This window comes from Schistosoma mansoni, chromosome 1 (assembly GCF_000237925.1).
Source record: "Schistosoma mansoni strain Puerto Rico chromosome 1, complete genome".
Taxonomy (NCBI): Eukaryota; Metazoa; Platyhelminthes; class Trematoda; order Strigeidida; family Schistosomatidae; genus Schistosoma; species Schistosoma mansoni.
Genome location: NC_031495.1, coordinates 61,072,690 through 61,100,499, shown reverse-complemented (window position 1 = coordinate 61,100,499; position 27,810 = coordinate 61,072,690). Strand labels below are relative to the sequence as shown.

Here is a 27,810-nt window from a genome sequence, read left to right as displayed (position 1 = left end):
TTAGCTAAACAGGTTATATACCTCAGTAGCACCATTATCGTTCAGTAATATTAGAGTCACGTACGTGTATTAAAGTGTCAACCACTTCTGAATTTAATAGCCATGGAATAAATCACAGAACATATAGTCGTAATTTTAATGTTAGATAATATTTCTATTTCTACAAGTCACATACATTATATTTATCTTCAACAATAGCAATAATACAAAAAGAAAAACAAAAACTTTCCTACATTTTAAGTCTATTCATTGCATACATATATATTTCAAATTCGTGGTATTTCACCTTTGGACCAGTCGAAATATGATTCAAGTTTACCTTGCCGTCTTATATCGCACGTCCAACAATGAAATCCTCCTCCGATGGAGTTTGCATATTTAAATTTTACATTGATTGGTTTAATTCCCATACTTTTGTACATTTCTTGAATCCCTGTCTCTTCAGATTCTACAACTACTCTATTCTGATCTAACATCAAGACATTCATTGATAACCAGTTAGAACCAAGCCACATTTCATGATCTATGTGTTAGGAAATAAAAAGTAGAAAATTATTTTACATTAAAAATCCCTTGTTTTATTTTATAATTTCATCACTGACAGAGAAAATAGCAGACTGAAGCCGGATACTGAAAAATAATTACTATATATTATTCCTACACAGTGCACCTCCTCGGTACGAATCATGTAGGTTTTGTATTCGGTTCTCAGATGCTATCTATAAATCACATAAAGTGTAAAAGCTATTTGGTGGATGCTCCATAAAGTCACCTCGGTTGACAGAAAACTAATGGATTCGCACACAAAACACCAAAATAAGAAAGACAGATACTTTTCATAGCAAACCAATCTATTATTTAACACCGAATAAAGTAATGAATATTTCAATTACTTGTCAATGAATCATGATTATTAACCTATGTCTTTTTGCAGTTCATATTATGCTGTCTTACTACAGGTCGCTTCTACACCGTATACAATTTTCGTAGCTACTGATTCTGCTATTTATTTTTCTATCTGCTTTCATTTTAGTATACTGTGTATATATCCCATTTCTAAAAACCTTAGATATATGTTTGTTGACAACATTTGTTAATTTAGCCTTCGAAATAAGGTGATAGTGAATTTTTCAGTCCGAGATATCCATTAGCTACAGATGAGTGAATAAGGGGATTGAGTATTTTGAAACATTTCAGGAATATAATCAGAAGGGGTTTGTAGAGAGTTAGTATTTTCATAGTTGAAAGCGTGAGTCCATTGAAGCTAGACCAGGTTTTCCTTGGTGGTCCAGCTTCAATCGACTCATGATTTCAACTATGAAAATTGGAAGAATAGTAATTAATCTCTGTTATTCAACCATAATAATAAATTTAAGATATATTCAAATATAAAATACTGAAAATAAAAGTGTAGTGATACTAATTGTGAAAGTAACTCATTATTTTGTTACAAGTTCCTGTATTCAATTAAAAAAGACACCTATGTTTGATATCTAATGTTACTACACAGTTGCAATCGTAGCTTAACATGCCATCTACTGATTAAAAATAAAGTCTATGAACTGTTAAAATGTCGTTCTATCTAGCCAATGTACAATGATCAATCGTCATACTTGTTCTTTGCTAAGCATTAACAATTTATACAATTCCCGCCGTTTCAGTAGCGATATTCGGTTGATCTAAAATGTATTAGTACTCACCTTTTTTCATTAGTGGGTATGGTGCATTGACAATTTGCCAACCGGCTTTTCTGATAATATCAAATTGATGACATGGACGATCAGGATTTTGAACAGCTATACCGGGTTTGACTAAAGTAAAAGTTGCATCAATATGCATCGGTCTTGGATCAACAAATGAAAGCCTATGAACTTTTATACCGCGAGGCTCTAAATGTCTTCTAACCCATTCAATCCCTGATAAATTTGTGACCTAACAAGAATAAAGATCAAAGTGATTATAATATATCACTCGAAATTATAAGGATAATTACTTATTGTATGATAAGAAATAAGAAAAATACATAAGGTATAAGCAATAAGACCGCTTACTTCACTCAACAAATCTTTCTAACCAAACTACTTTGATTTGAATGGGGATTGTTTATCTATTTGTATAATTAAACGTATAAATGTATTCCAAGAGAAATTATTTTACAATTCTATAGGTTTACTCTCCCTAAATTTCTCTCAGGCAACTGAAAGAGCTACAGGTACTTAGAATTATGGTTAGTATTCACAATACTTAGTTGTGCAATGAAATAAAACTGATAGATAAATATGAATGATTGGGAGAGATAGGACGTATAGAATCGGTTTGCTAAGAGCTGTAATAAATATTCTTATTATTTAATAATTGAATATTTAGGTCATTGTATTTTCGTATAACTGTTGTTGTAAGCTTTCATTTTATTTATTCACTATTGTCATATATTTTACAGTTCTTCAATGATCGTGAATTAATCATGAGCTCATTGCTCAGTTTTAGCTTAATTATGTACATGTTTTAGTTTCTCATTTGTGGAGTGTTATCACCATGTTATTGAAGTATATCATCTTGTGGATTTTTCAGTCAGCAAGATGATGAGACAATACGATAATAAGATAAATACTGACTTGTTGTCTTCGTCTTTTTACTAACTGTTGAAGATAGAAGGAGCTGTAAGGACCAATATGAGTTAAGGCCTTCAGGTGATTGTAAGAGGTCAGTTGTGTCATTGATTTTGAAGAAAGGTACTGATTTGATCAGGATAAAAGCAATTGCAACTAATGAGCTATCCAATCTTATTATCTATTTAAATGGAATTTTAAAAGTTTGAAGGTCGTGACAAAAAGATATAGCAAATCCATTTCTTATGGAAACTAATGTTTTCACATGGCTAAACATAGTCCGATCGCCATTTCTATACATCTTTAATTTATTTTAAGGGTAAACCTATCAAGTTCAATTTAGAATCCTTTATTTGATATGTAGCAACTTTAGCTTGATTGACCTGACTTTAATGAAATCGTAAACTATTAGTGGCTATAAGACTTCATAGTTTGTACTATTGACAATACTAAGAAAGTAAATCTATTCAATTGATGATTGTCACATACAAAACTGCTTAAATTCCAATGTTAGCTGTTATTCAAAATACAATGTAAAATGTTAATCGTTAACTTCATTTATTCATTCAGAATTGCAAGAAACTATCTTCTTTATAATTCTTTTGTATGAGTCGTTTAAATAGTCTAATCAATGGTAATGACTGTAATTTACCACTATCTTTTGGCATATATGCATCCTCTGTGGACTGCCTCGATAGTGCTATTAGGTCACAAGCATTATAAGAAGTGAACATCAAATCTGGGTTGCAAATAAATCCAGCTGACCAGTTCCAAACAGGACGAAATGCGCGTCGTTAATTCTACTGTTAGCCACTATCCAACTCTGCTTAGCTTATTCATAGTTTATTAATATTATTAATAATATTAGAAAAAAGCCAAGTTTATCTTGAAAAATGCTTTTCTGTCTATTTGTCAAGAAAAATCAACTTTTAAATTTCCTTATTATAATTCATTTCATATTTTAACAACAATCATCCTTTTAAACATTAATGAGTTCACATTCTTTACAAAAATTTAGAAACACTGGAAAATGTTAAAGTGTTCTTATTCAACTTGAAAAATAATTGAAGATATAGACTTTCAAGTTGTTTCGAACTTGCAATCAGTAGTTATTCAATACTTTCGATTCCATCTTGATTGTCAATGATGAACCGTTTTTGAATAAAGAATTAAAGTAATTCAGGAAAAGCTCTTCCTTTTAAGACTATTTCACTGTACAATCATATCTATAGTGATTTAGTCAATATCCGAGTCTATGGAAGAATAGAAGGAGATCAATTCATAAAGTGTTTGGATATGTCAAGTATCAAAAAAACGTAACTTAATGCTCTTGAGGTGAAAGAAAATAAGGAAATGCAAATAACGTACGGGCCAGAAACATACGAGATAGTTGTCTAATCGACAGAATTGAAGAACAAATAAATAAAAGTAAAGATGGTAATAACCATTGAATAACAGTTCTGAGAATTTCGCAGAACGTAGTAGTAACTGAATACTGACTGAAAAGTAAAACAAAATAAGACGAAAAAAATATTTGAATGTGTGAAGTATTGTAGACCGTCTGACTAATATCACAAGACAAGACAACAACCACAATCCTGGTTATAATTTGCTCTGATATTCACGTCATAGCTTAGTGTCTCTAACTTGGTCAATTACAGTGATTGAGTCAGTTGCTTTCGGACGTAGAATTCAGTATTGAACAGGTGAATTATCAAAGCCTTAGGAGTTCATAGGTTTTCTATTCGACCTACCTTTGGTCACCCCCGTTTGACTATGTTGACTATTTTGAAGGATGGTTCTGGAGGAAGGTAGGAGTTAACGTGCCTAGAGTTGATGGGATCTTCCTGTATTGAGCCGTTAATCATTTTTGTTTTCCCTCATATTTCCTACTACTAAATTATTTTTCGTTTTCCTATTTTCATTTCACATCAAGATTATTACGTTACGTTCTTTTGATACTTGACATATCTAAACACTTTATGAATTGATCTCCTTCTATTATCCTATAGACTCGTTTATTCACTAAATCATTATAAATGTGACTAATCAGCTTTAGTTAGTAACATCGTCGAAAAGAATTTCTTTCTACTGAATTATCTTAATTTATAATTTAATGACATAATGGGTTTTTTATTGGTACCGTTTACGAAAAATAACATTCGATGTAGTGAAAAAATCACAATATATGATATGAATACTCAATATTCTTATCCATCCGTTTGGAAAAGAGAATTAAATAAATGTCAAAAAACACTTACTTGACTTCTTTGTGCAAAAATATCCCGTCCAGCACGTATAAAGTCGGCAGCATCAAAGCATGGTTCACTTTCTGTTGTCACTTTTCCATAATCTGGATTATGTTCATCACTGAGACCTACATTAATAGGTTCGTCCTAGGCGAATGTTAACAGACAAAATTTAAAAAAATTGTAACAGTTGTTAAATCATCAATCAAATGTTTGAATGTTTCATTAACCTGATATCCAAAGTTTTATAATTAAGTCGTTGGTTGGCGCTATTCATGAAATATATACTGATAAACTTCGAATGAACATATGCAAATGTATACATGTTTTATTTAAGTTCTGCATGTTTGCTTACTCAATCTTTATTTTGTAAAATATTTTCAGTGGCATTTGTTCGTTTTTAATAAAAGCATTACTATGTAAACAATGAAACCACATTGAATGATGTGAGCTTCTTTACTTGAAGTAATATTAATAATCATCTGCTTTGGATTTTACGCGTTTTTACAATTACACAGCACTTAGTTTTGTTAAAACATGGATTAAAATGAAACATCATAAGTACGTCGTGGCCCGTTATTTTCCCGCCAATTAGATCGGACGATGTTGTCGACGTGCTTGCCACTTTTGTGGTCCTATATCTGACTCCAGTTGGATCGTATGAACGATTGTCGTTGAAATATGCATGTCGCTAATCCTTGTATATAATCATCAACCTAACTCGTGTTAGTGGATGACGGAATTAAATAAATCAAATACAAGAATGAGTTTCGAATGCGTATATTTCATACAATCGTTGATCCAGATCAGCGATCGGAGAAACCAAGCGAAGAGAAGAGAGCAAAGCTAAACGACACGCAGTAGAGACGGCATGTGAGCCAACTCAATTTAATCCAGCGTTAATCGATATTTATAGTCAGACTAAAATAAGTTACAGATATGTGATGAATAAGATAAGAAGTGCACACACATACGCTTACATAAAAGCAGTCAAGGTTGGTAAGATAATAAGTGACAAAGTCAAAATGTGACTCAAGAAGAATGAATAAACTGATCTGTCCGATAGCTAGAATAAGCTATGTGAGCTAAACATAACAATCGAAACGACAACGTCATCTTTCTATTCTTAAGGCCGAATGGACATCACTATAGTGGCATATCCAAGTGGATGTATAGTGAGAACAAATATGCATAAATACACACACATACACAAACGAATAACAGAAACGAATAAAAAGAAATCTAGTCCTTCAAGAAACGTTTATCAAATATCTTATTTTTATATTCTGTTCATCAATCAATCAATCAGAAATATTCAATTATGTAGATCAACTTTATTGTGATTATTGATTTAATTTCCAATATTCTTAAATTTGATTATTTATCATGGGACAAGAATAATGAAAATTAGTTTTTTTTTTCTTTTTAATAACATCAAAAGAAATCAGATCTATTGCAAATGTATTTATCATAGTTACTCGTTTGTCATGTTTGCTTCATGTGATGAAATACAGATCAATTTAAACATTTCATTTGCATCACGAGGCAAGCGTTAACTTGGAATCTTGAAGGGAAACGGAAAATAGAGAAAGACTAAAAAACAAACTGCGTCGAGAATTGGAAGAAGACATGAAAAGGATGAAGAGAACTTAGAAATAACTGGAGCGGAGAACGAGGGACAGAGTTGGATGGAGAATGCTGGTGAGTGGCCTATACTCCTCTATGAGGGGTAACTGACATAAGTAAAAGTAAACATTTCTTTATTTTTATTTAACTAACAAATCTAATTTATACAGTTGAGATCATGAATCAATTTAAGCTAGATCACCATGGAAAACCTAGAAGCACTGGACGGCCGTTTCGTCCTATTGTGGGACTCCTCAGTAGTGTGCATCCACGACCCCGCCTCGTGAGATTCGAACTCAGGACCTATCGGTGATGGATAAGCAAATGGATAAGTCAAATCATGAAAACTGGTAAACGTGAATAGAATTACAGAATAGATACACATGACACTGGATACCATTCAGTAATCATTCAGTGAAAATATCTCAGTCCCATAGGAATGCAGTTGCAACTGTATCGCTCAACATTGGCGTGTTGGACTTTGATGGTCAGTAATGTGAGCTTGAATTTTACAAACAATTTTAATTTCCTCAAGATTGGATATACACCTTTAAAACATCTGATAACTAGCCTGAAAGCTATATCCAGTGCTTTCTGTCAACTGTTTCGATCCACTCAACATAAGTATGATATGCAACAATTTCAATACACTCAACAATCAATCGAATTCATGCTATAAGCGCTAGCGAAATTTGAATATGATCTTACAATTGTCTAATATAGTGATCTTATTAAACCTATCTTCCATCATTTCGGTTTTCATTATTTTCTTGAAGAAACTTCATCCAGAGAGACAGACAAATTTGAAAACATCTAATTTCCATCATTAAGATTGCTTGAAAATATAATTTTGTTTATTTTATCAGCTCTAAAATTTGCTAAGTTCAACCTAACAATTTAGTTCTAAAGCATTACGTCGATAAAGTAAGAAACAAATATCGTCAACATGATTTGGTTTTACTAGAATTACCTAATGAAAGTTCGTTTTATTCAAGAGAAAAAATCCTGAAACCATTTCGTTCAATTCGATGAATAAGTGGTATTTAGTCTTATATGCCTGTTAAAATCAGTATGACAACTTAGTTAAAATCAAGAAGCAAATAATAGATCTTCGAACTTATTGTTTTTGAGTAGCTGAAGAAGGACTATATTTTTAGTTGAAGGTATTTTGTGAAGATTGGTCTAATTTGTAGGTTTCATTTGTCACAAAACAATTTCTGCTGAGGTATAACTGAAAATCAGGAGGTACTATATAGCAGTTTTGTTCAAATATATGACTCTTCAAATCTGTGCACCCATGACCATGTCAAGGATTGAATTCAAGTCTTTTAAGTCTCATGTAGAGCGCTGAACGATTACAGTTGAATGGCTCACCACCTATGGCACATATTTCGTAAACCGATTACTTTGTACCGAATTGAGATGGTTGTCCAATTTCATTAATAACAACCGTTTCAGTCCCAACATATCTGAAAACAAATAGCTACTACTTTTAATTACGATGAGACAGCTAACTAGTACTCCCTGGTTTACAATAATATCTTAAGTTAGACCCGCCTTTGAAGAATAAAATCACCACAGAAATCATACCAGTCAAAATTAAAGGTTTAAAAATATGATGACTGATCGATTACAGTGATAAATGAAACACGAAAAATCCAATTAGTTATCGAATCAACTGCTTGGTGAAAATGAAAATAGAATGACTAAAATAATAATGACTTTACACAGGAATTATTGATAACTCACTCTTATTAGTTTGGAAAAATTTGTTGGCTTAGGTGCAATTGTCCATTTGGCTCCTTGTTTCCAATAATTTAAAGCAAGTGGTCTATAGGCCAGATATTCAAAATATCTTGATCTCCAAGTCATCGTCGCTTCGATTATTTCATCACCGACAATTAGTAAGAAATCTCTTGGCATAGCAGCATAGAAGCCTGCATACAAAAGTTTAGGTATAGTAAAGTAGGCAGTAAGTGAAGAAAAAAAAATAAAATCTCAATAGTCAGAAATTGACAAAATGTTTCAATATTTTGGATTCGATAGAATAAACTCAGTGAGTGGATGATTTGCTTCACTAAAAGCCGCAAGAATTGAATATGAGCGTTTATGGAAGACAAATAAATAGAAAATTAGAAGGGTGTGTGAATATTTAATTGGAAGTTTATTTGCATCACCAAGTGAAGTTAACTGAAGATCTATTAAAAATTAGAATAGACTAGGCATTCGTTTCTGATTTGTTGATGAAAATAAACATACATTTTTATTTGATTGTTTGGGGTCCCTGATATCGAACTAAAAGACAGGAGAGTAGTTGTACTTATCTAGTTTCAGTACTGATTAACTCATAAATTTTCCGTCTGTCTAGTACCAATGACCTTCTGCTAATCAATAACACGATAAATGTGAAATAACAGTCGAGGCTAACAACAAACAATCAAATAACTCAGTAAACAGTCAACTTCTAACAATACAGTTAGAATTCGCCAATCACACATACAATAATACAGAACCAATTCCAAACCACACATCAACAGAACTAAGAAATTGCGATCTGAGTATAACTGCGTCATAGGTGGAAAAGAACTGATTAATAAACCTGTAATAAGTTAACAATAATTTAAGAAAAGTGAAACACGACAATGATTAATGTGTCGAACAAGAGCTTATAAGTAGGCGAATACAAGAATATAATAGTTTAAGTACTTAACAATTCTACAACAAAAATATCAACAAAAACTTTATGCAGGAATATTTGGAAAGTTCACTTTTGCTTCATTATTTATCCCGACATAGCATTTCCCTCCTAGCTTAACCATTTTGGACAGTTTTCACGTACGACATTACCAAGGATACAATATGCAAAACTCGTGTCTAATGATGGTGTAGTGTGGTCTACTTATATCCATATAAGTAGTATATGGCGGTGGTCAGACATAAAATGTATTTTGGAAGAAGACCGATAAGGAAAGAACTAAAATGAAACGCCATTGGTAGTAAAATACATAGACAATGGAATTAAAGAAGATGAACGGATATTTGCAGAAGGAACAGTGAACATTGAGACAATCGGTTGTTAATTTGCAAATTAACTGTTGTTTTATAGGATAGTTTTAATGAGATAGTCTGTAATTTTTGTCAAAATACATTCGATTGTCCCCAACCAGTGTTCTGTTCACTACAATGGGCACAATATCTTTAGTCAGAATTCAAGTGTGGCAAGTATATAAGTTATAAATGTTATAAACCAAACTGTTTTTTATTGTTTGAAGAACATTTTAGAAGAAGCCGATATGGCTTAAGGCACTCTAATTTTTTTGCAAAACAATCGCTCATCTTTTTCAAATGTTCATAACGAAAAATGTCTCATAACAAATAAGCACAAGACAAACCTCATTTTTGGGGTAAATTCGATCGGCCATGAACAGCATCACAAAAAAGCTGGATATAGTCTTGTTGCTTGGTTGTAAAATAGATTAAGTATTAGTTTTTATATCCTGTCCATTATGTTGGTACAAATGAAATCAGACTTTAGTTATGGAGAATATTCATTTTCATTTGGAAATGGGAGTAGATCAGGGAATTAAGTCCATTTAGTGACCAATAATGGCTTTGGAATAGACAGAATTGTCTGATGCTTTTGACGAGGAGCGTATAATTTACAAATCAGAGAATTTGCAAAAGTAATCATCGTGAGCTACTATTTACATAACAATAACTAGTTTATTACGTTCGGTAAATTTTCGGACACATTACAAACATGAAATAATCATGCTTCGTTTTGGCCGACACATTCACACTTAAGATGATGTTTCATAAGTTTTGTTAATCTTGAATAATTCAATAGCACTTCAAATTAATGAAAAGTAATAAATAGGAAATGCCTGTGTACTGTAAAATAAATCATCAACAATTGAAAAAAGATGCCAACTAACCCTGTGTTTCAATGTCAAGAAGTTTATATGACTTTCTATGATCTACTGGATCAGGTCGAACAACTTTAATACCTTCTAATTCAAGTATCTTAACAAAATCTTCAACTTGTTTGCATAACAATTGCCAATGTTCCTTTGGTATAACATCAGCCCAATATTTACCTCCATTTTGAATATAGAAATTGTGTTTAGCACTTGCAGCACAAGTCTATATGAAGTTAAACAATAAATATGCACTAACAAATAACATTGAAATGATAGAGGATTTACTATATCTCTAAAAACACAAGACAATACTACTTAAGAATTCAAGGTATAAAATTCCAGATCAGATGCTTTCTAGACAAAGGCAATTGAATCCAACTTATATAAAGAGTTACTAAATGATATCTTTGTAGGACAATTGTTTGTAATTGAATTGGCGACACATTCTTATAAGAGATTCCTAGTTAGAAAGGAAACAATTATCAGATAAACTGTATGTTTACTAGGTTTCTGCTTGTTAATGATAATAGTTTTTTAATACCTCACTAATTTTACAATCAGTAATGAATGATATCTATGAATTTTATTTATTGTCCTAGAGAATTACTGGATGAACAATACAAAATATAAGTTACACGACTTCTGGGAATCGGCATATTCGCAAGGCTATGTGAATGTAGATTTCATAAGCTGCCACAATCGGCATTATATTGTGTTGAAGTAAAACATATCACTTTAATTGGTTATAGCCACACAGATGAATAGAATACAATGAACACTGATCACTCAATAGTTATTCCTTATTTAAGTTTAATTGTTTTGGGTCATATTTATTAATTCCCCAGTTAAAATATAAGCATAATTTAAGTAAAAATGGATAGGGGCTATCAGTGAGATACAGAACCCGCGTTTCATTTTATCTGAAACTCATTAGCTAAATGCACATGTACCCTGGTGTTAATGTTCACATATGGACTTGAGCCCCATCCAGCTTACCAGCCCTAAATAGTGGAATCCCGTGTCCTGGATCCCACTGTTAGCCAATATCCATCTTTATCCGAATATTTGAGACATGGTGGCAATATCGAAGCAATCCGTTAAAGATGCATAAACGCTAAGAGACTAATAAAAATCCAGTCCTGAACACCAACAACGGGAAGATTCAAACACATAAACAACTAGCACAACAAATAATATGTTAGGAGAGAATAGAACGTAAAATTATGTTTTGATTTTGTATGATATTTATTCACTAACATTAGATTTATTTCTAATTTAGTATCATATTTAAGTGGTCTGTTCACCATGAAATAAGTTTTAATTCAGGATGATATTCTTCCTGATTAACAGAGTATGGTATCCGTTCAGGATTCAATGTAAAATTCATTGTAAGTATAAGGTTGTGGCAATTGTTGGGTTTCATTAAAACAATGAAGCGATCTATTTTAGAGTACCAATGAAAAACTGAAAACATGTGACGGCAGTTTCGTCCCAGTCTGGCGATATCGTGAATTGACTGAACTTGAACATTAACATCTTTGGATCCCAACTCAGTGACCTAGAAGTTAAGTGTTCTAGAATGTGATTGAATGTCATGCGTTCGACTATCTGTGGAAAGGTTGTGGACGGGCAATTCTGAGGAGTTTTAAGAGACTGTTTTTCTTTACTTCTCTTATTTCAAAATATAATTAGAAATTGTATAAAATTTTAAACTACATTAGAAAAATTTACTTTCACTTCAGGTAACAAATATGGTACTGTTGCATATTCTGGTGTTCCAACAATAATTTCTTCTAACGGATCCCATTCATTCCATGAATTTACAGGTGATTTTAATTTATTCTGTTTAAGTTCCACATCAGTTGAATATAAACTTGAAGTAGTTTTGATTGGTACTGATGTCACATTTTGTACATATTTAATCTGTTTTTTTTTAAAAGAAAATGAAACAAGTAGTATTGAATCGAGATTTGCAATTTTTACAGATATGGGCCATGATTTATGACTGCTGAATATATTAAAAAAACACGCTTGTAGAGAATAAATATCCCTTTCCATAAACCGATACATCATATTAGATAGGTGGTCATTAGATTTTGTATATTAAAATTAATTATTTGGACAGACATTTGTAATAGGTTACTTTGGCTAAGGACTGTTGAATATCTTCATCCATAGAGCTCCATCATCCATGGGGAAAATATCGTTACGTCCATTTGTATTTACTTCACAGTATCATCTTATTTGCTTAACAGACATTTCTAATAGGTTACTTTGGTTAAGGATTGTTGAATATCTTTATCCATAGAAGTCCATCTTCTATGGGGAAAATATCGTTACATCGATTTATATTCACATCACAGTATCATCTTATTTACTTAGCAAAAACAACTGTCTTTTAAAATGATATCAAGTTTTAATGAACTATTATATTAACTCTACTCCATAAAAGGTCAGTAAAGATTGCTATTTGTAATTCTAGTTAACAAATCTCTATGTAATAAAAGTTTCTGGGCTCGATTCACCTTTTAGATATTTGACTACTGACAATAAGATCATTGATTTAAACCAAAGTTTGTTAGTTTCCCATACACTACACGTTTTCACAGATAGGATTAATTTATCGAAAGGTTTTTTCAGAACAGTATACTATAAAAAGGAAGCATATCTAAGAGTAAACAGGTTAATGCTAATAAATTATTGAAATAATTCAGGTTGTTTTCCATAGAACCCAAGTAGGTATTGATCTATTAGAAAAAAGATTGGAAATGTTATCGATCTTCAGCCCCTGTAACAATACGTTCTTAGTTACTTGCAACTAAAATGTCACACTAGAAATGAATATGGTTAAGTGAATTTATTTCCCGATTGTATCCTTCTGAAATCCAGCTTTGTTTTAAGATGACATAATATGAATATTTCCAGACTGCTTTTTTCTTGCTAAATGTCAAGTAAGAATCATAGATATAGTTATTTTGAGTGTTAAAAGAGACTACAGACATTTTTATATGTGATAATTTAATATAAGGTTAAATTCGATATTTATTGTACACCCTATATCTTGAAAGTAATCGTGAGCACGAAGAGGAATCAGGTAGAGAATCATTTAAAATAAGATATTTCGTAATCATGTAGTGAGAAAGTGGACATTATCGGTACTATACGATATTAATAACACAAAACATGAAGAGGCAGTATTTTCTTTTTCACCGCTATTGTCCGACTCCATAAAAACATGGCCTTATAAAGAAACGATGTAATTCCATTGATCTCATTTGTGTAGGTGATGCTACTGGAGACAAATTGAGGCTATTAGGCAAAACACTGAGGGTGAATGGATATCCCTGAAAATTTCAAAACCATTGAAAAGGCCACTTACGTTAGTTCTGCTATCTGAATAGCTAGTTAAATCAACCTACCACTCAGATGTGATTCAAACAACCTTGTTCCAGAAGAGGAATTCAATTCTCAGTTCAACGTACTATACAGCAAACGGGTATTAATATTGAAAACACAAGGTTCATGATTCATCAAAAGCCGGAACAATATTTAGACCTTTGTATATATATATATATATATATATATATATATATATACAGTGAAACGTATTAGTAGGAAATAAGATTACTTTAGAAAGAGCGACATTATCTAAGTACCGAAACGCCCATACTATTAAGTCATTCAAGAGAGATCGGTCAAGTAATTATTCAGGGAATATTCTAACGAATAAAGAAACCCATTTATTCATTAGAAGAAATAATTAAGACATTGAGGAGAGAGAAAAAAGCATTCTTTTAGACAATATAAACTATTTAAGCCGCACAATTGTATTTATAGGTAATTTCTGAATTTAAGCAGGAATTACGTTAGGACGAACCAATCAGATTCAAGATAGTGAGTCTTGGACTATGGCCCGGAATTCAGTGAACACCAATTTAATCACACTTGATGGAAAAACCCTCAAACAGGTGAAAAGTTTCACATATCTGGGTAACATCATCGACGAACGTGAAAAATCTGATACAAACGTAAATACGTGGATTGGCAAAGCAAAGACAGTATTCCTAAAGTTGAAAAACATATGAAACCCAAAACAACTGTCAACCAATACCCAATTTGGAATCTTCAATACGAACGTCAAGACAGTTCTGTTGTATGGAGCTGAGACTTGAAGAACCACCACAACCATCATCAAAAAGGCACGAGTATTTATAAACAATCGATTATGCAAGATGCTCACTTTCCTTTGTACATATATCAACAAAAATAACCTACCACGAAAGATAACAAATTCGATTCCATCTGAAGAGAAAACTAGAAAGAGACGTTGGAAGTGGATAAGACATATACTTAAGAAACCACCAAACTGCATCAAGAGTCAAATGTTAACTTGGAATCCCGAAAGGAATTAGGAAAGTGCAGGATCAACGAACACACTGCTTTGAGAATTGGAAGCAGACATAAAAAGGATGAATAGCACTGGAAAGAATAGGAAAGGATTGCCAATAACAGGGTTGGATGGAGAATGGTGGTGAACGGCATTTGCGCCTCCATAAGGAGTAACAGACGTAAGTTACCAAAGAGCATTTTTTGCATTATAGCCGATACTAGTCCATGATGAAAACCCTAGCTCTGATTCCAAGCCCTAACTTCCTAATTTGAATCAAGTTTATGACTTTTCACACTAATTTACTACCCTTATTGGACCTAGCTTAAATGTCAGTTGTTCAAAGCGTGTGGTGACTTATTCGCATACTTACGTATATGTGCTTCTTAAATCCCATTCATTAATTCATATTCTTATCACATACTTAGTGGTCGTTTTGTCTATGCTGTGCCATAGTGATAAAGGTTATCAAAACAACCGTTTTACGAAGCACAGGAAATATCTCGAAGGTATTCCACTACAATCTGATTAACATATTGAAGAAATAAAAATAAGTTGATAAAAAGGTGGCACAACGAGGTAGTTCAGTTTCAATCTACTGAACGTATATATTATCCCATATTTTAAGCACATCAAACGTACTGTTAGTTACTCAATAAATATAATGAATAAAATTATATCAAAATAATACTTACAGACTGTTGATAAAATTTACGCAATATAGTTGACGCCATTAAAATGATAGTCAATTGTATTCGAGGCTTTAAATGACAAATAACATTTGGTCATATGCAATCCATGTGTACACACATATACTGACAAAAATTAAACATTTTAAGGGACATGATTATACAACAACAGATAATGATAAACACTGATTGGTTTAAATAATGTAGTCGTGACAATGCTACTGTAGGAAAAAGAATTTAAAAACGTCTGTTGTTCGGGTCACGACTGATTTTTCAGTGTTTTGAGCTTTATAGGAAAGACGAGAAAGATCATTAATATACGTTTCGATTGATTATGGACGTTTCTCAGTAAACCAATCGAAGCCCTACAAATGAAACTATGCAATTGGGTCTGACGTTTCCTACGGGACGAAATGATGAAGAATAGAATTTAGACAAGATAGCCACAATTTGACCCATGCGCATGCTTTTTTACTTCAGTCTAACTGGATGAAGATTTCGATATCTGACGGGAAGCATGGAACACAATGGTCACGTCAAAATCAATTAGACGATTTGGACTTCGCAGATCACATAGCCCTCTAATCCCATACACACGAACAAATGCAGACGCAGACAACTAATGTAGCAGTAGCCTCTGCATCAATGGGCCTCGACATACACAATGGAAAAAGCACAATTCTCGAATACAGCACGGAGAACGCCAAGTCATTCACATTTGATGTAGAAACTCTGGAAGAGGTGGAAACATTCACATACCTGGGAAGCATCATTGTTCAACAAGAAGGATCTGATGCAGATGTAAAGGAGAGGTTTGGCAAAGCAAGAACCGCCTTTTCACAATTGAAGGACACATGGAACTCAAAACAACTATCAACCAATATCTAAGTCAGAATCTTCAATACGAACGTCAAGACAGTCCTACTGTACGGAGCTGAAACGCGGAGAACCTCTACAACCATCGTCAAGAACGTACAAGTAATTATAAACAGTTGTTTACGCAAAATACTCAACATTCACTGGCCAGATACCATCAGCAACAGCGTTTTATAGGAGAGGACAAACCAGCTTTCAGCTGAAGAGGAAATTAGGAAGAGACTTTGGAAGTGAATAGGACATACACTGAGGAAATCACCAAACTGCATCGCGAGGCAACCCCTAACTTGGAATCCGGAAGGGAAGCGGAAAAGAGGAAGGTCATAGGACACATTACGTCGGAAACTATAAGCAGATATGAAAAGGATGGATGTTAACTGAGAAGAACTGGAAAGGATTGCCCAGGACACGATTGGATGGAGAATGCTGGCGGACGGCATAAGCTCCTCCACGAGGGGTATAGTTTACCTTGCCAATTGCTCACTTGTACTCTTGAGTACGCTTTATTTCTGTGTGTACGCTAGTGTCCATGTATCTATATGTTGTCGGATTCATGATTGTGAAGACTGATTACCTTTTACTTAATGAATTGAGGCGTCAGACTATTCCAATTTGCATCACTCATTGTCTGTCTGAATAATATTGTCTGAAATAAGTTCGTCCAACTTCATTTGTATTTGGTTTTCTTAATTATTTCCGTCGCCCAAACGAGATAATCCTAATTAGAATTTACGAAATCAAGTGGAGAATTTACGTTAATCGCTCATTTATCAAATGTTCTTTATGAATTCTGACCATAGAAAAAATAATAAGGGATTAATATTTTTTGTACACAGGTATGTGGTTAGAACTGATGAGTTACTGTACCTTCAGCTGTGGATATGATCAATGAAACTGTTAAGCGCAGACTGAGATGACTCAGTGAGGAAGTTTATCTTAAGGCGAATAATTTCAAGTTGAAAAAATACAATTAGCAGATTAGCGTTGAACCCGCCAAGGTGATAAAAGGTAAACTGCATATCTAATTGCTGTCTATGAGAGAAATATGCTTCATTGTTAACTGACCCTAATTCGTAATTATTATCTTGAAAATGTTTTTACAAAATAATTCGATATTTTTAGTCAGTAAATTAGGCAACATTACTATATTATATATGTTTATATCACAGAATATCACAGACGTCGATGTTATCCAACTTCTGATCAAGACTATCAAAATATTTTATCATCATTTTTTTAAAAATAATATGAAGACAACAACTACAAATTACACTGAATTACATCCAGTTACAGAACCCAAGAATACATATCATAACAATACCACTTCATAAACAGGAGGTCACCATCAGCGGTCCTTGGAGAACAGACAAAGTCACTGCTGCATCTCAAACACATTATCCATTGACCAGAACGGTCTTCGATACCTTACGGCTGGAGCAAATAACACTTAGCACAAACATCCACATAGATATCATCAGATTCTGCATTAGGCTCAGGGGTGTTCTCTTCATCCGTGTCATCACTACCAATACTCGATATGGTTCCATCAAGATATTCATTTTGAAGCGAATCATTTCTATTGTTAACCTCTTGGTCTACGGTAATAGATAATGTATTGCTAGGATTGTCTTAAGAATGATCGACTGCATTAAATGGAAGACGTAAAAAATTTAGCAACTGGACTTGGATCAATGGGTGCAAAGATGAAACCGAATAGAATGTGTAAGAAGTAGTTGACGATTAGGTAAAATTCTTTATGATTTATTCACATTCGACTCATATGCCTCATTATTTCACTTCTGGTTGACCATCGGTATACTACCGTGCTTGGTATTCGTTATTATAATTCACCGGGGTTCGATTACTCACTGAAAAAAACCACCATTCACAACAACTGATTTGACCAATCAATTTGTTGAACTCAAGTGTGTAATTGATCATATGTTAACATGATAAGTGCATTTCACATCTGAAAGAGCAGTTGAATCGCATACCTCTCAATGTGGCCTGTGATTAGATAGGTATTTTCTGACAATTTGACAATTTGATGAGCCACTGTACTCATTTCAGTTTTCAGTAACTGAAATGCTTTGTACTGACATAATTTCTTGTTTACATTGATTCTGGACTTCTATGAATCAGGACTTATCTAAACCCTTTTTCCTTATTTCATTCAGTCTTGCATGGAGCGAGTAGCCACTCCTTGAAAACAAGTGGAACGCACAACGCAATGCAGGACACTTAAGAATGAGGTTGTACATCTTCGTTAACAAGCTATCCATATCACTGGATAAAGAAGTTACTGTGAAACAAACCCTTTTGTCGTTCGAGTTGTCGGTGGCTGAGTTCAATCTTACGCTCTGGATACATATTCTATATTAAAAGTGATTCGGATTTCGATGGCGGACCTGTATTATGAAATGCCAGAAAGTCATATTTTTATGAGATTTTTGTTTGTCTCAGAAATTCTACTTCCATAGGAAATCGTAGACCAACAGATATCTCTCTAAAAACCATATCAGCTTCATTGGTTGAAATAGATATGACAGATAACAACAATAAATGAAATTTAATACTGACAGTGTAAAATCATCAATCTTATGACTTTAGTACAAACATTTCATTGATCGGTCAAAATGACGTTGTTGATTGGTAGGATAAGGGTACAGGTGAATGGTCAGATAGGGAAAGTATTAAAATAAATCCCACACTTGTAAATAATTATTCCTATTTGAAACATGATACTCAAAAATTTGTATGAATATGAACAGTGATTAGAAATTTTAGTTTAATTAGTAAGATTGAGGTTCCGCTCATTAATACTGACTTAATTAGCAGATAAACTAAACTGAAACGAAACATACTTTAATTTCATCTACCTACTGATGTCAATGAGAATAGAACTCTAAAAGCGTTGTTTTGAAATGTGAAATTTTTATTTTCTAGTTTTCAGAGTCACGATAGCTTTCAGTTTTTAACATATATGTCTGAAATGTCTAATAGGTGATGATTGATTTGTTTTCATCAGGTTGTTGTTTACTCTCAGACTCTTATATGGCTAGTCTTTTACTAATTGCCACCAAATGCCCTGGTACGGCCGAGAGTGGGGAGAGTCCGCTCTCCCTCTCGAAATGCTCTCACATGGCCACGCGTATATAGCCTCTGCCAGGGAAGTCCTACTCACTGCATTCTCGTGTCAGGGGTGTTGTTTACGAAATTGAGAGGATGAAAAGCGAATGTCCGGTGCCTTATCTGGGTTGGATGACACGGAAAGTCCACCTAGGGGAGTTGGAAAACCCTGATTCTAAACCAATGGTGCACATAGGCTCCAATATCCTGAGGGAACAAATGGCGTATGAATCAATCGTTGGTCAACGGCTACCATAGGATTGCATCTCCTTACGATGCTTCACTGGCTTATGGATCAGATCTTTAGGTTAAAGGTTCCGGGTGTGGCTTTCCAAAGAAACCACTGCTTTAGTTCGGGTACCGAGCAGTATTACAGCCCTCACACAAATCAAATGAGATTTATGTGGCGCATATATATCTGGTGCCCGTTTGTACCAATATTTATGTGTTCAAATGAAATAAATAAAATTTTACTAATTATTGACCATAATCTGATAATATTATTATAATCTATTTTGTCCGATGATTGGTTAGATTAGTGAAAAGTGTACGACTCTAAGACTAATAATCGATATTCAACGTAATAGATATGTTCAATTGGAATCCAGTACCGCATATTGACTGATCATCGTACAACTTAATAATCATTTGATCTCCATCTAAATTTGCTTGCCTCACTATTAATCTAATTGATTTTATTAGTTACTAAAGCAAAGTTATTTGATTGTTATATATAAGAACAAATTAACATCGTTTAAGTGATTTTTAGTTAAGATTCATTTACAACATGAAAATAATTTTATTCCGAAATGAATTACTCTACTCTTCACTTAGTAATATCATGGTGAACATTACACATAACAACATTACACATTGAATGATATTATATATTATAGCATTTAGAAATGTTGTAATATACCAGAATATAGGTTTCCCTTCATAATTCATAGAGTTACTATGGATTTAGTTTGGGGAACTTTATTTATCTTAAAACAAGCTAATCAATAGTTTAATGATTAAATGATCAACTATACAAAACTCATTTATTAAACTATTTTTTTTTAAAAGCTTATAAATGTATAATTATGTATACGATTATATTTTACAGTGTTTATTGAAGCATAAGTAATTTTGTAATTAAGGTATTAAAATTATTTTAATTTTCTAAATTCTATTAAAGATTATTGAAGTGAATTAAAAGCTTTTAATGATGCAAATCTTAGTGTTTTTTTTTATTATCTGTACATTACCAAACATAATCGAACCAAGGGAATTTCAATTGTGCAGTAAGCATGTTTTTTTTTCAAGATATCTGAGTTGGAGTACAATAGTTTCTAATTTCAACCTCACGATGTGATCATAGTCAAATGTTATCGTTAATATCTATTTCATTCCCTACATGGTTGAATATTTTTGGATAGAATTATTAATTTACTTTTATTGAACTCGTCGTGTAAATATCAATTTAGGAACATCCAGGGAACCAGTTCTCAAATTTGATGATATATACATTTTTGATTTCATTGCAAACCATGATTCAACGATTAATTTAATTTAATAAAGGAATATTTAGTAACAATAAAGCATACTAATTTTGATAGTTGAGATTATGAATCAATTGAAGCTAGACTACCATGGAAAACCTGGAAGCACTGGACGGTCGTTTCGTCCTATTATGGGACTCCTCAGCAGCGTGCATTGATGATCCCGCCTCGCAAGACATTAACACCGTTGAATGCCGGCTCAGTGGTCTAGTGGTCAAGTGCTCGCGCGTGAAACTGATAGGTCCTGTGTTCGAATCTCACGAGGCGGGATCGTGGATGCTCACTGCTGAGGAGTCCCGTAATAGGGCGAAACGGCTGTCCAGTACTTCCAGGTTTTCCATGGCGGTCTAGCTTCAATTGATTCATGATCTCAACAATCAAAATTAGTATAATGTCCACAAAACCCCTTCTGATAATAATTAAAGTATACTACTTAATAAATTACTTCGAATATTATATTAATGATAAATCAGTCCAGGAAAACAAGGTATTTTTTGGGCTTCTGTTCTTAATACTGACTTGAAGTAAATTATTACAATTTTCGGAAGTAATCTTTACTGTATTTCATTATCGTATCTTCACAATGACAAAGCAATAAATTATGGTACAGTCAAGTAATGAGTTCTTAAATTTTCAGAAAAAAACTGGTCTTTTAAATCTACACAAAATGCTAGCCCTTAAAAGGTGAAGCTGACACTAAACAACAATTTTCCCCCTAAATCTTTAAAAATGAAATTTTTAATATTAGTAATTCGAAGCAAACTTACCAGTATATCAGTATATCACAACTTTTATACTATCATGATCTCTAATAGTGGTCTTAATGATGCAAATAGTATCATTTAAAAACATCCTATTAATGTATTTTGCAAAACTAGTATAACTGTTATGAATGTTTGCACTGTGATTCTATATTCTATTCCATTTAGCATTTTGTTCTATATTTTCTCTCTATATGTTAATGTAAACTATTGTACTTATGAAAGGTTACATTCACAAATATCTATACTGACAATACAACACAGCAATAAAGTCTATGTTCAAGTAACTTTATATTCAAGTGATGTTAGTTATGAGGAACTAACGTCATCTTAAATATAATGAGACTATCAAAGTTATTTATTTATATAAAATAAGCGTTCCAATTAAATTGATATATTTGATATAGTTAGTTTCTCTGTTGAAATCATAAGCTCATTTTAGCTAGACCACCATTGAAACGACCTTTTTATTCTAGTATGTGGTTTCTCAGAAGTGAACATTCAAGAACGCGCAGACGAATTCTTGATTTCAAATGTGAAACGTACTACAATCTGAACAAATCTACTATATTAATATTTAAATTTCTTTCATAAATTTCAACTAGATTAAAAAAAACCAATTGAATTCAAGGCAATTCATCAACTGCAAACAACCTAAATTTTCAATTACTGATATATATATATATATATATATATATATATATATATATATATATATAGAATAAAGCTTTAGCATAATTTAGTTAATAAAGTTGAAATCAATGCTTCAGACCAAAGTGGAAACCTGAAGAAGAAAAAAAACAAAGAACACGATACTGAACATATTAATTACGAGTTGTAGTCTGGACATCTATCATATAAATTAAATGTATTGAGGTCATAATTACTAATCATCATTATATGGGCAATGTAATCAAATATGAATTATCGAGTTAACATCATTTTAATGAAAAGGGAAAACAAGTTTATTTCATTGCAATTAACGTTACGGAAATAAACAATAAAAAATTTGGCAAACTTCCCTTTTGTATTTATATTTTAGGTCATAAAGTCTTATGACTATGATTAATAATGATATGAGAAACAAAAAAGAACAGTATTCTATTTTCATAGTTGAAACCATAAACCAATTGAAGCTAGATCACCAAAGAAAACCTGGAAGCACTGGACGGTCAATTCGTGAGGTGAGATCGTGGATGCGCACTGCTGGGGAGTGCCACAATAGGACGAAACAGCCGTCCAGTGCTTCCAGGTTTTTCATAGTGGTCTAGCTTCAATTGACTCATGCTTTCAACTATGAAAATACTAAATTTCCAAAAAACTCCTTCTGAGTATGCTGTTTGTTAATAATTATATCGAATTCCTTACAGATAGTCATTTTTTAATTCACTTAGAATTGTTTGTTTGAATCTTTCCATTGATGTTTAGGACTGCAACTGGTCAGTCTCTTATTGGCCATATGTGCATACTGTGCGTATTGCCTCGATATAGCCTAAAGTCACAAGCATTGTAAGCAAAGATGGATAGTGGCTAGCAGTGGACAATACTAAGTGAATTTAAAATCCACCCCATTGCACAAGCAAGTAGTTATCACGACTCAGTGGCCGAATGGATAACGCAATGGCATTTGAAGCGAAAGGTACTGGGTTCGAGTCCCAGAGTGAACATCAACTCTGAGATGCTGGTACATCCAGCTGACGAGTCCCACATAGGATGAAACGCGCTTTCTGGATTCCACTGCTAGCGACTATCCATCTTTGCTTACCATAGTCACTTTTTGTTTACTATTCATGAAATGACTTAAAAATCAAATTTCGAAATTGCCACTTTCATTTAGACATAAGTTTTGAAAACCTTGTTAAAGATCTTCTTACAGTTGCTCATCAACTACTGACTACCCGTTAGTTTTGAAAGAATTATTAATCAATTACAACAACAACTTTTAACTTCTCAAATGCAAACAAGAAACATCTAGTACATTGAAATTACAATTACAAGTATCCGTATACACATCATTGATGGTAATGCATCATAATATGTTATACTGGTATAATATATATCATGCATAAATTAATAATTTTTCAGCTATTTAAAAAAACGCGAAAAAGTTGACAAAAACTATTTTTTTTAAAAAACCTTCTGAATGATCCTAATACCAATGAACAAAATTAATTTTCAAGTTCATCGGATGAGTGAATTTTTTTTTCAAAAAAAAAAGTTAAACAACATTTTGTGTTCAGGTTACAAAATAAACTTATACTTGTCTACATTTGGTGAAATTTTCATCAACCTACATTAACATTACCATTATTATTATTATTATGGACTAGTTACTATGAAAGTATTGAATTAAAATAAACACAATTTAGTCTGATTTCTCAATAGTTAAATATTCCAAAAAAAATTTGAATTTTAGTCTGTATTATTTAATCAGTCATTTAACATTATATAGCTGATATAGTGTTTTACAATAGTTAGGTGGTAACTTCTGTTTATAAAATATCAAGGTATAAATCACTGATATATAAAATAAAATCTTAGTTTAGATTAAAAGTGATTTCTGGGTCATTTATATCTATTATGTAATTTTTATGAATAGTCTTTTGTTGCAAATATATATACGATAAGAAATAATGGGAACAAATTTTATGGTTCTTTCAAAAATATTAGAGATGAAATCATGAGTCAATTGAAGCTAGACCACTATGGAAAACCTGGAAGCACTGAACGGCCGCTTCGTCTTATTATGGAACTCCTCAGAGTTGGATGCCGGCCCAGTGGTCTATCGGTTAAGTACTCTGACGAGACACTGGTATGTACTGGGTTCGAATCTCTCTCGCAAGGCGGGATCGTTGATGCGCACTTCTGAGGACTCCCATAATAGGACGAAACGGCCGTCCAGCGCTTCCAGGTTTTTCATGGTGGTCTAGTTTCAATTGACTCATGATTTCACCTATGAAAAAATACTGAAATCTCCACAAAACCCCTTCTGAATATTAAAGATTCCAATTGTGAAAATCAGAACAACACATATGTAAGCGAACAATTGATTTCAATTAAATCGTCATCAGGCTTTACTCTAATATACATGAATATTTATTCGAAAATGTTAGACTAATCAGAAGAAATTTGTAACCCCCCTATCCCTTCCATGGCCGGACATAAATTAACAAATGACATTATTAATATTTTAAATTTTATTTTAAATTTTAGATTCATTTAGTACTGTTTGTTTGAATCTTCCCATCGATGTTTGAGGCTGCAAATGCTCAGTCTCTAATTGGCATATGTGCATACTGTGCGTATTGCCTCGATATAGCCTATTTGGGACTCGTCAGCTGGATGTACCTGCATCTCAGAGTTGATATTCACTCTGGGACTCGAACCCAGTACCTTTCGCTTCAAACGCCATCACGTCATTTTTAATTTTGTTATCATTTGTTTGTAGTTTTCTGCCTCTTTCCGTTTGTATTCTTCACTATCTAATTACTTAGATACTTCTTATTACGTAATGATTTTAATGTTTTGTGATTATTATTTTAGTCTATTTACCCACTTTTGACCTCCTATTTCCAAATGTTTAACTATTGATAAGACTTTTGTTATCGTAATTTAATATTCTTACTACTATCAGTACATCTGTTTTCCCACTATCACTTGTACTTTTAACTATTATGTGTGGTGACGTATTCTATTTCATTGTGATTATTCACTCAGATAGCCTTGATTGGTCTAACATTTTCGTATAAATATTCATGTATATTAAAGTAAAACCTGATGACGATGTAATTAAAAACAATTGTTCGCTTACATGTGTTTTTCTAACTTTCAAGAATATTTAATACAGTCAAGGGAAATTGACTAGTAGATACTGGGTTCAGTTAATTACGAATATTATATTCAATCAAACAAATTGATTATACCAATAACAACTATTAATTTAGAAGGGGGGGTTGTGGAGATTTCAGTATTTTCATGGTTGAAATCATGAGTCAATTGAAGCTAGACCAACATGGAAAACCTGGAAGCATTGGACGGCCGTTTCGTCCTATTATGGCACTTTTCAGCAGTGCGCATCCACGATCCCACCTCGCGGGATTCCAACCCAAGACCTACCAGTCTCTTAATTAATTTACTTTACTATGTCTTGTTAATTTTTTTGAAATAGTTGTAGCGTACTATATTACCTTAAGTAATTATAATGAAATTCAGAAGTGACACAACTTGATAATATGAGTTGAGAATATTTACTGAGATCCATAAAAGTACTCCTGGATTCTGATCATAATCTTTTATCAAGAATCCAGTTATAAGCTTAACAATTTAGTGAAAGTTCACAGGTTACACTGATGTAATATCCTAAAATAAAGTTAAATGTGTAGAGAAAGTGTTCTGAGATTCATTTAAATTGTTAACACGTTTTATTCTTATGGATTTAATCTCTGAAAATGGTTAATATGAAATCTAGTCGTAAACGATCTCCCTAAATTTATCCGTTGCCTATTAGGCAACAGATAAGAGGGATGAATACTTTTCGACTACATCAATCATTCTTTAATTTCTTGAAATTAAGCATTTGAAATACAATTTTACATGATGGAAATAAATAGTGTTGAAAAATCATTTTTGTCTTACTGAAATCATATAACCTTTAATAAATAATTTGTATGTTAATAGTAGAATTTAACTCCTCCTGTAGTTCCTCCGAGGGCTACTGCCAGTCCCAAGCCCAGATAAAGGAGGAGTGTTGGGCATGTGGTTAGCGACCCCATCTCGTAGAAAACCAGATCGCTAAAAAGCGCTAACCAGAAAAAATTATTCAAACCATTTAAACTCTGCCCTGAGAGTTGAAGGAATAATTATGACGTCTCATGATGGAAGCCAAGTTCCTTCGGAAGTCATGAGGCTAATGCACCTAATAATATAACTTATTCCTTTTAAATATATATATATATATATATATATATATAATCTAGTAGATTCTGTTTTATTGGAATTCATTCAGTTGTGCGTTAAAACTCAATATAGCGTAAAAATAATCAGTTATGGCGCCATAGTTATCCCGGAAATTTTATCAAATCGATTGTATCTTAGTAACAAAAATTTCCCCAACTAATAACTAAAGCTTAAACTAATCTAAATTATCAAGTGTAGAATTAGTCAACAGATTAACATAAGTTTCGTTACATGGATGGAAAAATTGACATTTTTTGACAAATATGTTACTAGCGAGGGTTAATATAATATTTTTTCCGTTGATGGGAATCTATAATAACACTAGACAGGCACAAGATTGTGCACTCGATCAATACTCTAGATGCCAGATTACTTAACTAATGGACTAATTCATATTGAACAATGATACACGATTGAAAATTGCAAATCAAATGACTGTTTACTTTCGCTCACCTGCTAAATATATCTTATTTTCATTGACTACATATTAGATTACTTATTGATTTTTAATAAGACTGTAATTTCTTTTATAAAGGCATGTTAAACAGCTACCAACTAATAATATGTACGGAATAAGATGACGGTAAAATTCAAATGACTGACTATGCTATATACAGCATTAATAACTAGGTGACTTCCTTTGAAATACAACCGTGAACAACGGAATATTAGACAGCCATTTTACCATAGTAGAGAATATTACTGCAGTGCTCATCCACTGACTTAATTTATAACACCTGCCACCCCTCATGAACGAACATAGGCTACCCGACAGCATTATCCATCCAACTCTCTTCTGGGAAATATTTCCCACTTGTTTCCAGTTGCTATTCATCCTTTTCATGTCTGCTTTCAATTCTCAATGCAGTGTGTTCTTTGGTCCCCCACTTTTCCGATTCCCTTCAGGATTCCAAGTTAGGTCTTGCCTCTTGATGCAGTTTGGTGATTTCTGCAATGTATATCCCATCCACCTTCAGTGTACTTTTCTAGTTTCCTCTACAGATGGAGTCGGATTTGTTATCTGCCAGGTAAGGCTATCGTTGATGATATCCGTCGAACGGATA

The 27,810-nt window shown here is 32.8% G+C and overlaps 1 protein-coding gene and 1 non-coding gene across 2 annotated transcripts; one reads left to right on the top strand and one right to left on the bottom strand.

The window, feature by feature from the left end:
• Nucleotides 1–128: 128 nt before the first annotated feature.
• On the bottom strand, nt 129–15,537 carry Smp_144220 (glycine amidinotransferase). Its single transcript, XM_018795091.1, has 7 exons — nt 15,487–15,537; nt 12,286–12,381; nt 10,420–10,627; nt 8,234–8,421; nt 4,871–5,005; nt 1,701–1,932; nt 129–523 (listed from the first exon to the last, which is right to left on the bottom strand). Exons 1-7 carry the CDS (start codon nt 15,523–15,525, stop codon nt 267–269), a joined length of 1,155 nt encoding a protein of 384 aa, XP_018649438.1. The 5' UTR covers nt 15,526–15,537; the 3' UTR covers nt 129–266.
• Nucleotides 15,538–23,387: 7,850 nt separating this feature from the next.
• On the top strand, nt 23,388–23,454 carry Smp_tRNA_00156_Gln_TTG.1.1. Its single transcript has one exon. It is a non-coding gene (tRNA).
• Nucleotides 23,455–27,810: the final 4,356 nt, after the last annotated feature.